This window comes from Ailuropoda melanoleuca, chromosome 15 (assembly GCF_002007445.2).
Source record: "Ailuropoda melanoleuca isolate Jingjing chromosome 15, ASM200744v2, whole genome shotgun sequence".
Taxonomy (NCBI): domain Eukaryota; kingdom Metazoa; phylum Chordata; class Mammalia; order Carnivora; family Ursidae; genus Ailuropoda; species Ailuropoda melanoleuca.
Window position 1 is genome coordinate 54,122,804 of NC_048232.1, and position 14,150 is coordinate 54,136,953.

The window sequence follows — 14,150 nt, forward strand, 5'->3', positions numbered from 1 at the left end:
AATAAAATCCTAGAAAAACAAAAAGCTGTACAACAATAGGAAATACTATCATAGGAAACCACCACTTGGATCAGTTGTGAGAATTATTTACATAGCCATAATAATAGTGATCCCAAATGTGATTTTGAGGTAATTGTAGGGGGAGGATGGGTGGAAGAGAAAGGAAGGGAGAGAATAAAAGAGCTAAAATCCTCATATAATAAGCAAGGCATAGATTAAGTTTAAATAAGAGAGAAAATAGCACAAGCAGCAGATAAAGGATTGCTTAAGAATCTCAGGCAAGTAAGATGGGAAGTGGGTGGGAGCTCTGTATATATGTCTGTGTTTGTGTATGTATTTGTACCCTCTATTACCTTATTTTGAAAAATTGTGTATATATAAAAATTAAAAGCAATTAAAAAACAATTATTTCTACCATGAAACCCATTATGCCTGCCTGCCCTGCCTACCCACAAATCAGATTTTCTTCTTAGAATCATCCTTGAAATCTTCACCCTAACTCCCCACTTAATAGCCTAACCTGTATCTTGCTATTGGTCTTCTTCCTGCTTCCACATACTCTAACCTGCTGACCAAGAGAGAATACTAAATGCCAGTCTGATCATACTGCTTTTTGGCTTAAATACCTTTATATGTCCACCTCCCCAACCCCATTCCCCCATCTTCAGTGAAAATCTGAGCTACAAAGCCTGGAAAACAAATAGCTTCATAACCTGACATTTCTATCTCTAATGTACTGTATAACACACCTCCACCCCCAACAAAAAAATTCATGTCCACCTAGGACCTGTGAATATGACCTTATACGCAAATAGGGTTTTACAGACGTAATCAAGTTAAAATGGTATTATATAAGATTAGGGTGGACCTTAAATCCAGTGACTGGTGTTCTTATAAGGAGAGGCAGATTTGGAGACACACAGACATACAGAGGAAAAATGCAATGTGAAGAGAGAAGCAGAGACTGTAGTGACACCGCCATCAGCCAAGAACACAAGGATTGCCAGCAACCACCAGAAGCTAGAAGAGGCAAAGGAGTCTTCACTGGAGTCTTTAGAGGGCATATGGCCCTGCTGACACCTTTGACATCAGACGTGGAGCTTCCAGAACTGTGAAAGAATAAATTACTGTTGTTTTGAGTCACCCAGTGTGTGGTAATGTGTTACAGGAGCCCTAAGAAACCAATGCATTCTATGATTTCGTTTCCACTTGGAATGCATTTTTATTACCTTCTTCTGGGTCCTACCGACCTTCAAGACCCAACTAAAGATTATGTGGTTATTACATTAAAGATCAGATGTCTGAAATTCAATTAATCCATCAATTTGGCAAAAATTACCCAGGCTAATTTTTTTTAACATTATCTACACATCTCTAGATTTTAGCCAGCACAAACAAAAGCTACTATTTAAAAAGTTTTATCTTAAATTTTGACTTCAATTCTATATTATTATTTTTTAGCCCAATGAGGGTAGAGTTTATCATCTTAGAGGATTCTTTCAGAATATTGTATTCTATTAATTTCATTTGCATAAAGAATTCTGGGAACTTTATGTTGATTTTTTAGCCCAAAAAGAAAATTCTGAATCTAGCCTATGTATATAAACTTCTAACTAAATTATAAGAGCAATAAATTCAGTTGAAGACATACACAGGTTTCCCGAGAACATGAGCACTGGGAGTAGCACATGCTAGCTCCAAATCCCAGTTTTTGCTATTTATTAACTCATTCACCATGGGAAAATGCTGATTACCTTTTTTATAACTCACCTTTTTTTCTTTTCTTTTTTTTGGTTTGTATGGTTCTTTGTTTTGTTTTCTGGTTTTGGGTGGGATATTAATCCCTACCACATTACATTGTTGCGATATAAAATTTTAAGTGCCTTGTGTGGTCTTATGCATAATACACACTCCATAAGTAATAGCTGCTTTTTGATTATTAATTACTATCGTGCCGCTAATTAGCTGAACTGACTCTATGGCATACATTGCATGCAGAAGTCACTGTATAGACTTTGCTACTGCATTTTTGATTCAGTGATTCATGTGGGAGATTCAATTTTTAACTGCAAGCTGTGTTGCCAAAAATAAATTTTGAATTTACAAGTTGGAGAAATATCTCTTCCCTGCATGTCACTTGGAAAACTCTAAAAAAGGAAGTTTTTTCTAGTCTCTAAAAACTGCTGCCTAAAAAGAGAAAAACAGCATAAAGATTCAATTATCTCTTGACCTGACATTTGTGTACAAAATTGATTTTATTGTATCAAATAAATATAACTCTATAGTAACACAGATCTAGTAAACTAAAAAACATAACTCCATGTTTCAGATGATAGAAAAGACAAAATTGATATGTATTCATTTAATAACTAAGGAATTTTTTAAGAACTCTTAACACGAAGTTGGAAAGATAAGCTGGTTTTATTCACAAAACAATATATAATTAAAATACATCAAAGAAAATTCTAATTCTTTGCATATCTATATATTTAATAAAGTATTATTATCCAATACACAATTACTAGCTATCCTGATGAAAAAGTGGGGAGCTAGGGGGTTAAGCATCTGCTTTTGGCTCAGGTCATGATCCCAGTGGGATCAAGGCCCATGTTGGGCTCCCTGCTCAGTGGGGAGCCTGCTTCTCTCTCTCTCTCTCTCTCTCTCTCTCTCTCTCTGCATCTCCCCCTGCTTGTGATCTCTCTGAGTCAAATACATAAACAAAATTAAAACAAAAAAAAAAGTGGAGAGCTAGGCCTGCTGTAAGATTATCTGTGTTTTCTAATATGTGGACTATGCTTAGCTTCAATCCAGCCCCCTACTCTTACAGGTCACAGTCAATTTAAGGAGCAAATAAGACAAAACTTCAAACAAAAGTAAATTTTAAATGGATTTATTTCTTGACAAAGAACAATGACAAAAAAATATTCTAAAGCCATTAATGAAATATATTTACACAACTCATTTTAGATATATTAGGCTGTCCTCACATGTAAAGCAAAATGCATCCAGTTTTTAATTATATCATCAGTTTTTCCTACTCCCTATTTTTCCTTAATTAATTCAACAAATATGCATTGCTTACACAGTACATACATACTGTGTTAGCAATGCTACAGGGGTATCAAGAAGAATCACTTTTTTATTTTTCTACTAAAAAACCTGCAATCTAGAAGACCTTGTGTGTCTATCACCCACAAGAACATTACTAGGAAAATAAAAGCAGAGGCTGGAGTTTTGAGTGTGATACCTTTTTAAAGTACATGATTTTCACATCTTACTAATTGGAAAGAAAGAGCAAAAGATTGATTATTTAGGGGGCAGTTATAGCGCAGCTGCATTTTTTATACCAGTGTTACCATGATAAATGATTCTGTTTTGTTGATTTTGGAAGCTGCTCATAGTGGAAGAAGCACAGGTTTTGAAGCTGGGCTGATCCTGTCTTCCTGGTGCTGGGGGGTTGGAAGGAGTGGGGTGCTGGGGAAGGCAGTACATATGCCTTTGACAAGTCACTTTATCTCATCTGAGAAAAATGGGGATAATGACAAGTACCTTCTGGATAGGACCAATGTAAGAAATTAGAGAAGTTAAATGTAATGCACCCATAATAGTTTTCATGATTGATCCTCAAGAAATTCCTAGCAGTAAGCCAGGGCCTTGGGGCCTATGACCTGAACCTTTTTGGAAATATTTTATTTGACCTTCACAGTGTCCTTAACACACACACACACACACACACACACACACACACACACACCCCACATGATATATCCAGAAAGGCAGGCAGAGTATAGGTTCCTTGTCCAGGTCTCATTAACTCATCACTTCCTATGTTGTATGTTTCCTGCCTAATGTTTCATACATTTATATTGCTGGCCTGGCTCCTGAAAAATTTTTTGCAACCTCCCTTTAGAGGTGAATGATGAAAGATATTCTTTTCTCATGAATTTTTTCTTTTTTTTTTTTTAAAGATATTTATTTATTCATTTGACAGAGATAGAGACAGCCAGTGAGAGAGGGAACACAAGCAGGGGGAGTGGGAGAGGAAGAAGCAGGCTCCCAGTGAAGGAGCCTGATGTGGGGCTTGATCCCAGGACCCCAGGATCATGCCCTGAGCCAAAGGCAGACGCTTAACGACTGAGCCACCCAGGCGCCCCTCTCATGAATCTCTTCTAAAATATAACTACATAAAAATTTTAGAGCTGATAAGATTAGTTATATTTTAAAAGAATTCCATGTGAATGCAGAACACCTTACCAACTAGAAAAGGTTCCTAGCAAAAGAACACCTGGCATCGAATGATCGGTATTTTCCATCTGACTTAGCTCTTTGTCACCTACATCCAAAGACTATTAGAATTAAGGGGTTATTTTTACATAAACAATAAGAAAGGGGAACTGGAGATACTGGGCTCTACCTGCGACACTGGATTAGATAAACATGAAGAGAGGAGTTAGGAGAGGAATGCTAGATGAAAGGAAAACAGCTACATCTCTGGGACTAAGACAATGAAGAAATCAGAAAGAGCAAGAGCTCAAGAAATAGCCTTGATGCTTTACTAGCCAGAAAGCTTAGTGTTCCTAAACAGGGATAGAGAAGAGTGGCAAACCTTCAGCTATTTTATAAACTCTCTGAGTTTGGGTTGTGGGAGGGAGTGAAAATGAGAGACATATCTTTGAATGGTCAATTCATATAAAGGTGTAGAGAGCACAGTCTCATCATGTGTGTGGTAGGAGAGCAGTCTGCCACTTCATGGATCATCTATCTTTTTTTGAGACAGTAGATATTGTTTTAGTACACATTCTAATCTCATTCGTGCCTTTGATATCTACATCAAACACCTATAAATATCCATTCTCTCAACAAAGAGTTTTTGAATGCCTATTATATGTCCAGTAGTTGTGTAGGTGATTAGAATACAGCAATGAATAAAACAAGACAAAACAAAAATCCCAGCCCTTATGAATCTTCATGTACAGTGGAGAGGGAGGTATATGACAAACAAGTAAATCAGGAAAGTACATTTGTGTCAGATGGCATAAGGGCTGTGAGATAAAACAAAGAAAATGAAAGAAGAGGGAGAGTGTATATGTGCAAATAACAAGGTTAGAGAACACTTCACTGAGAAGAAAACATTTGAGCAAAAAGAAAAGGGAAAAGAAAATACAACAGAATAGGTCTGACTCCTTTAAGAGGCCATCTTAACTGAACAGAATGGACTAAAGCGAAAGAGTAGGAGATGATTTCCAAGAGGTCAGGAAGGTGGTAGCAGAGATCGTACATGGCTTGTAGGCCACTGCAAGGACTTTGATTTTACTGTAAGTACAGTACATAACCACTGGAGCAGAAAATTAACTTGAGCTGACTTACACTGTAACAGGTCAGGCTGCCATGTGAGTACAGACTGAAGTGGGTCAAAAGCAGAAGAAGGACCAGTCATGAGACTATTGTAATAATACAGTGAGAGATGATGGTGTGTGGAATAAGGAAGAGCCATGAAGATTGTGAGAAGAGGTCACATTACCAATATATCTTGAGGTTGGAAATAATAGATTTATGGCCGAATCAAATGCAGTGTGAGTGAAACAAAGGTACCAACGACAGCTCCAAGGCTTTTGATCTGAATAACAATAATGGTCTTTGGGACAGTTGGGATGTGTAAGACTACAAGAAAGTCTGGTTTCTCAGGGGTGGGAGGGTAACAGGAAAACGGTCTTGAATATGTTAATTTTGAGAATATGTTAATTTTCCAGGCATTTGGCAATCAGGACATAGGATATGCTGGAGATATAATTTGGGAGTCATAAGGCAGTGGGTGGTTTTTGGAGCCAAGGGACTGCATGAACTTGGCAGGGGAGTGAAGTTAGATTGAGAAGGGAAGGCACTACAAGCCTGGGGAGGAGTAGAATCAATGAAGGAGCTTGAGATAAGGGTAGAAAGTAAGGACAGATGAAAATCAGAAGAGTATAGGGTGCTTTTAGCCAAGTGAAGAATTATTCCAGGGAGTGATAATTGGATCCAGTGCTGGGTTCAATAACATGGAAGCTACCAATGACAAGGGTAGGAACAGTTCTGATAGGATGTTAGAGGCAAAGTATGTAAAAGGGGCTCAAGAGGGAATGGGAAGAAAAGAATAACATGCAGTAGAGTCAACCCCAATAAGAACTAGTTAATACAAAAAAGATTAAAAAAGGTAAAAATATGTAATTTAAAAGAATATGTAAAAATGAAAAAGATGAAGGGTCACCAAATAAAATGTCCACAAATACAGATAATTTTCTTTTTAATTGAATAGAGTGAGAAAGGGAAAGATTCTAAATATTTCACCCTAGCTAATAAGATGATTAGACAATGTTACAAATAAAGCATCTCCTTGTATCTTTTGCAGTAATTTTCAAGTACTCTATTAAACAGATGAAGTGATGTTACGTCTAGGAAGAACTGAATATATAGAGAAAGAAAGGTCCCCACATTCACACAGATACATTCATACTCACAGACACAACACCAAAATAAGAGGGGGAAAATTTCAAGTAATGATTTTGAGTATTCCCATATGCTAAGAGTGTAGCAATTCATTATTCATACCCACGTCTAAAGTTATTTAAAATTAGCAGCTTAAAAATGTTCAAAATTCATTAAAAACCATAGGAAGTTTTTACCCTGTCTGTGACTTGATACCAAATTTTCTTTTCATACTATTTAAAGGCTGATGAAGTGAACTACTTTTGCCTTCATGGACACATGTCATAACTAATATAATGCATCCCAAATGATGATCTTCTGAGAAGATGTAAAGATTATATGCCATTAGAGGAGCCTGGGAGAAGCAGCATTTGGAAAGCAAAGACTCAAAGTGTTATGAATCACTTACCTCCCTAATGTCCCTTTGATATTTAGTGTTCATTTCTTCTGTTTTAATGAGATCCTTTCTTGCTGTCTCTGCTTCCTGTTCCACCTCCCCTACTCGGGAAGAAAGGGCTGCTAAGCGTTCTTTCATTTGAGCCATTTCATAGTTTTGCTTTTCAAGCAATTCTTGTAGTTCGACTATTTGACTAGTTTCATCAGTTGAGTCTATAGAGCCATTGGACAAACGCTGCAGGAAACAAAAAAATGGCACTTAGGATATTCTTCATCTTTAATTTAAAATTCATGAACTTAAAGAAATGAAACTGATATAGCTTTCACACTGAGAAATAAGAAATCTAACTAGTTCTGAAGAAAAACTAAGTTTTTAGGAAAACTCTTAACTGACAGTAAAATATAAAGGTACAGTAATTTTCAAATAGGTTAACAGATGCATTTGAATTGGAAGCTGTATATACATATACAGCACAAAACACTGGTATATCCTAAACATTTAATAAATGACAGCTATTATGTTATCAATTATATTAAAAATTATAAACAATATTATACTGTTATTATTATTAAGTAAAAAGGAACACAGAAACTGGAATATTCTCTATTTTTATTCAAGGTCCTGTGTGCATTTGCAAGTTTTATTTTCAACACACTCAGAAAAAGAACTTACACACATTTTTCTTTTAAAGAAGGTTATTCCCGGTGTGAATCTGACCTAGCTGGAACAAAGGTATACCGTAAAAGAGACTTGATTCTATATCGCTAAGAACATAAAAGTCCTGAGTGCACAAAACCCACAGGAAGGAGGCTTAAAAGGATTAAATACTTTGAGACTGATTTCACCCCTTGCTGCCTAGAAACAGGATGACCCATGTCTTCAGAAGCACGTCCTACAGCCTAGCTCCATTGGAGAAGCTTTGTGGTGAAGAGAGTGCAACAACTGGGGAGAAATAGCACTGAAATAAAAAGGGCACAACTAAGTCGAAATAAGAAAATGATAATGCACTTTGCTTTAATCTAAATGCAAATAACGAATGCCAATTTAAAAAAGATAAACATTAAAAAAAAGAAATAAGAAGATGAGAGAAAGCAAAGAAAGTAGTTAATTTTGCTATGGTGCTTGTTTGGAAAACATGAATCTGTTTTAATACAACAGTTACATTAAGAGGCAATTTGAAAATTATATAAATTTTGTGTTTTCTTTCTTTCAACATATTGAGGTAGAGTTGACATGCAATGTTCCATTAGTCTCAGGTGTACAACATAATGATTGGACAGCTCTATATGTTACGCTGTGCTCTAAATTTTGTGTTTTCCTATGCGCTATTCATTCCTGAGAATCCCTGGTAAACACAGAAACCCACGCCTAACTGAACTGAGCTGTGCAGGAATACCCAAAATGAACACATGCATGGTCCTCAAACATCTAACATCACGTCAGTTTATTACACGCTTTGAGTCACCGTGTCATAACTTTCTGTCTGATTTCAGATGCCCCTCCTTCTACCACTTCACATGATACACAAACCCTAAAACCCAACTGACACCCACTTCCGTAAACAAATTTCAGGTCTTTTTCCAAGTAAAGAGTCATATTTATAGTATTTATGCAATTTTTGATTCTTTAACCTATAAAGCTTTGCTACTTTTTAAAAATTAGTTTTCTCTTTGTTTTATGCCATTGATAAAGTTGTGACACAAACCCCTGTTCTTCCACAAGCCCTGTTCGTCAACAAGCCCTTTTATTATGCAATTTTGCCTAGGTCATAACTTTTAGGAATGCAAATCACACATTAAAGCAAAACTGACTGGCTGCAGGAGAAAAGAGGGAGAATAGAAAGCACCACAAAAGCAATGAGAAAGAGAAAATAAAGAGAAAGGGAATGCAGACAAATAGCAAGGAGTGTTTAAAAAGTTCAATAGCCAACACATGGAGAAACAGCCTGGAAAATCTAAATTAAAATATCAGAAAAGATGGAGTTAGTCTTAAGATGATATCTAAAGATGCCAGGTCTACAGACCTAATACATTGAAGATACTGCTGAACTCCTATACTGCAGACACTGAACATCTAATAACCTAGTAAAAGAAGTAAGAAGTGTTGCAAGCATGTAGGAACATCGGAGATACTGCTGAGATCCAGATACTCTTTCAGAGGTTCTATTCCCCCCACTGCCGAGACAGCTGCTCACTGAGGGATCAGAAGAACTCTTTTCAAAGTTACACCCACCTCTGAGGCATGCAATGTCACATACAAAACAGAGATACCTGAAAGCTAAAGAAAAAACAGCTTTCTAGACAGTTTTTATGGGCATAAATTGTAAAAACATTGATAGTGACCTTTATACAGGACACAACTATCTGTATATTGAACTGAGAAAGCCAGTATAACCATAAGGCAGCAACTGAGTACTGGTTTAGGAAAGAAAGCTAGAGCCAGGCACGCCTGGGTGGCTCAGCTGATTAAGCATCTGCCTTTGGCTCAGGTCATAATCCCAGGGTTCTGGGATTGGGGTCCTGGGATTGAACTCCGAATTGGGCTCCCTGTAGGGAGTCTGTTTCTCCCTCTGCCGCTCTCTCTTGCTAAAATAAATAAATAAAACCTTTTTAAAAAGTGAAAGAGAAGGCTAGAGCCAATTTCCAGTCAGTTATGTCCAAATTTGGTATAACTGAGCTATGATATGACAGGGTTTGGTTTTTTTTTTTCCATAATAGCAAATATCTTTGAACTCTGTATACTACTCACAAGTAATGAGGCAAGCTTAAGCCTTAATAGAACTTATACCTCCTTTCATCAAGGACTTTCTCTAGTCAACTTAAAAAAGACAATTTTTAGAAACTACAAAAATTACTAGAAAACAAATTTTTGCTTTTAGAAAATATTATATATAATTGAAAAAAATACACTTAGGACTCTAGAGCCCTAAAGAACTTGAGAGAAAGTGAGACTCAGGTAATCACACAGAGCTGATTTGAATTAAAAGGCAGAACTCTGAATTCCCAGTTCAGTTCATCTAACCTTTACCATATTGCCTTTACTCGGAACATGTAAATCAACCAGAAACACTTATACGCTCTATATGGTATAGCCAAGTACCAAGAGTGTAGTGTGTGTGCGTACTGAATATATGGTATACACACACACATTCAACAAATATTTGTTCAGTCAACTGAATCATGTTAATTTTCTAATTAGTAAAATTTTTATTCCAATTCTGTGCACCTGAGGTCCATTAAAATCTTGTTTAAAAATCGCATATTTTTAACGGGTTCAAGGTAAGAAAATGTTAATTAAATATAAACAGTAATCAGGCAACTAAAATAAAACACTTAAAATGTTAACCTTTTTAATTCCTTTAGCAACAGATGTATACTGCAATGTCTTTACACTACTTTGAAATCTGGGACTATCCATGGGAAAATTTTGAAACCTCAGTTTTTTTTCTGAAGTGTTTATAAATTCGTTTATGCTTTAAAAATGTGTAACATTTCATCTATTCAAACCTCCTTAAATATATTTTACGGTGAGCTTAATAAATATTTTCATAATTTCAGGCTAAAAGGTCATATAAAAACAATGATCTATATCTTAGAAAAATAATACAACTTTTGTTCCAAGTCACTGTTATGCAGACTTATCTTTAAAATAAATTGTGGGGGCGCCTGGGTGGCACAGCGGTTACGCGTCTGCCTTCGGCTCAGGGCGTGATCCCGGCGTTGTGGGATCGAGCCCCACGTCAGGCTCCTCTGCTACGAGCCTGCTTCTTCCTTTCCCACTCCCCCTGCTTGTGTTCCCTCTCTCACTGGCTGTCTCTATCTCTGTCAAGTAAATAAATAAAATATTAAAAAATAATAATAATAAAATAAAATAAAATAAAAAATTGTGGGATCTGAACTGAAATGATGAATTATTGAATTAAAAGACAACTCAGTGGTTATTTTAAATAGCTGTATTGAGATATAATTTATACCCATAAAATTCATCCATTTAAAGTATAAATGTCAATAGTGTTGGCTATACCTAAAGAGTTGTACTATCAACGTAATCTAACTTGGAGAACATTTTCATCACCCCAAATAGAAACTTCTTACCCATTAGCAATCACTTGCAGGTGACCCCCACCTCTAGCTCTAGGTACCACTTGACTACTTTCTGCCACTATGAACCTGCCTATTTGGTACCTTTCACATAAATTGAATAAGAACAGATAGCCTTTTGTGACTGGCTTTATTCACTGAGCATAATGTTTTTGAGATTCATCCACGCTGTAGCATATTATCAGATTTTTTTTAAATTGCTGAATAGTATTCCATCATGTGGATAACTACCTGTTATTCAGATATTCATCTGGTAATAGACATTTAGACTGTTTTCACCTTTTGGCTACTGTGAATAATGCTGTTATGAACATTTGGGTACAAGTATCCATGTGGATGTATGTTTAATATTCTTTTGGGTGGATTCCTAGAAGTAAAATAGCTGGATCATATGGTAATTCTATGTTAACATTTTGAAGTACTATTTCCCAAACTTGCTGCACCACTCTACATTTCCACTAGCAATGATGTGACTTCAAATTTCTCATATTCTCACCAACACTTGCTATTCCTTTTTTAAAATTTTTAAAAATTATTTAATTAAATTCAATTAGCCAACATATATTACATTATTAGTTTCAGATGTAGTGTTCAATAACTCATCAGTTGCATATAACATCCAGTGCTCATCACATCACATGACCTCCTTAATTACAGCTACTCTAGTGTGTATGTAGTGGTATCTCCTTGTTATTTTGATTTGCACTTCCTAATGGCTAATGATGTGAGCATCTTTTCATGTGCCTATTGGCCTTTATATATCTTCTCTGGGAAAATGTCTATTCAAGCTCTTTACTCATTTACTAATTGAGTTATTTGTCTTTTTATTAATGAGTTATAAGAATTCCATATAAACAAAAATTTTGGATACAAGTCCTTTATCAGTTATATGACTTGCAAATAGTTCTTCTCAGTCTATAGATTATCTTTTCACTTTCTTGCCAGTGCTGGTTGAAATGCAAATGTTTTTAATTTTAATGAAGTCCAATTTATCATTTTTCCCCTTATGCCTTGCACTTTTGGTGTTGTATCAAGAAATTATTTCCTAACAAAGTTATGATGTTTTATTCAATGTTCAATGTTTTATTTTAAACTGTAGAAGAGTATACTTAAATCATTAATTTTCAAATGCAATAAAAGCTCAAATGTTAGAATTTTAAGCGTGTGTGTATATATATATATTAAGTGTGTGTACATAATTTAGTGTGTATATAATTTAAGTGTGTGTGTGTGTGTGTGTATAAGGCACACAGGCACAAAGGCAGACAAAAAAAAAAGTAAAAGTCAAGGTCTTACAACGATCTCAAAAACCCGTATCAGGGACACCTAGGTGGCTCAGTTGGTTAAGTGTCTGACTTCTGCTCAGGTCATGATCCTGGGGTCCTGGGATCGAATCCCTCATCAGGCTCCTTGCTCAGTGGGGAGCCTGCTTCTCCCTCTGCCTGCTGCTCCCCCTGCTTGTGCTCTCTCTCTGACAAATAAATAAAATCTTAAAAAAAAACAACAACAACACATCATCTCAAGAACCCACATCATCTGCCCATCTATGCCCAGTGTAGCTACACTGGTCCCCTTGAAAATCCTAAAGCCACTTGTGTCTCACAACCTTTGATTTTTCTGTTTCCTCTACCAGATAAACACGTGACATGCTCTTTTTGGTCTTCGCTTCATGTTTTCTTTGTCTGATTAATTACCCCAGTATAAGCTTAACCCAAATACTGCATGTGACATCTAATACTAAACATTACCTTGTGACATATCTGAATTGGACCCATTTCCATGCCCTCTTTGTGTGTCAAGGTACACCTATGTATCCAATTCTCTTTGACAACTCTGAACCGTTAGAAGATGCAGTAGGCCAAGATCTATGGGCTCCTGCTTCTGGTTTGGCACTGGTATGATCTTTGCCACCCTCCATACCAATTTGCACCTGGGATTTGTAGCTGGATTTTCCTGTTCAACACATCAGATGTCTGGGTCATCTACTCCCACTTGAATTACTGTAACAACCTTCTAACTGGTCTCTTTGTTTCTAACCTTGTCCTCTTATTTTCTTTTTAAAAGAGCCAGAATGTTCCATGGTAATTTTGTTACATGGTAGTCAGACCAAGTCATTCCTCTGCTCAAAAACTCCAGTATTTTTCCATCCTACCCAGTACAGAAGCAAAAATATTATAACAAGCAATTACCACAGCCCCCCACTTCCCACCCCCCTGCCCTTCCCTCCAAGTCCTGCCCTCCCTGACCTCTCTCCTACTATTCTCCCACTTGCTCTCTTGCTTTAGCCACACAGGCAACCTCGCTGCTCCTCTTATAAGTCAATCACTCCTCCATATTGCAGCCTTGATTTTAGTGTTTTCTACTAACTGAAGCAGTCTTCGCTAGTATTCCACATGGCTAACAACCCCAACTATTTAAAAGAAGCCAACCCTGAGCACTTTATTTAAAAGGGCAAACTGTTCCTACTTCCATGTCTCCCCAAGACTCCTGATTTTTTTGTGCTTATGACAAAAGCATAAAATCACCTTATGACATACTAGATGATTTACTTAGGTATATTTATTGTTTATTATCCGCTAATCTCCTCCAAATTGATAGATCATAAGCTAGAGCAGGGAAAGAGCCTTTATATGTTTTCTTTTGTGTATCACAAGTACCTAGAATGATGCCTAACACATGATGGTTATGAGATAGACTTTTGTTAACTGAATAAATGTTTTGATTACTTGTGTCTCTAGTGACTTAGAACAGCATCTTCCACAAAAATATATTTGTTAAATGAATGAATGAGTGAATGAATGAGTTTCCATTAATGAGTAAGATGAATTTTAGGAAAAACAGTAAGGATTCAAAAAGAAATAGAATATGGAGACAGTATTTTCAGCCATCACTGCACAAAGTTTATGAAAAAAATGTTTTCATAAAAGCAAATATAAAATAGAACTGAGTCTTTTTTGCCCTATTTTAAAGCATAATATAGATGAATTATCTTTATGGTCGAAAAACCTGATGTAAACCACAGAAACCATTATTATAAATGCACATTAAGATTTTAAAAAATGACAGAAATATACAGTCNGCCCTATTTTAAAGCATAATATAGATGAATTATCTTTATGGTCGAAAAATCTGATGTAAACCACAGAAACCATTATTATAAATGCACATTAAGATTTTAAAAAATGACAGAA

The 14,150-nt window shown here is 36.1% G+C and overlaps 1 protein-coding gene across 18 annotated transcripts in view; it reads right to left on the reverse strand.

Moving 5' to 3' along the window:
- PPFIA2 (PTPRF interacting protein alpha 2) overlaps nt 1-14,150 on the reverse strand; it is a 479,196-nt gene that overhangs the window by 111,647 nt on the left and 353,399 nt on the right. For all 18 annotated transcript variants that reach the window (XM_034643759.1, XM_034643753.1, XM_034643752.1 and 15 more), the window contains one exon: nt 6,872-7,093. In XM_034643759.1, the coding sequence (XP_034499650.1) occupies nt 6,872-7,093 (222 nt within the window). The remainder of the gene's footprint in view (nt 1-6,871; nt 7,094-14,150) is intronic.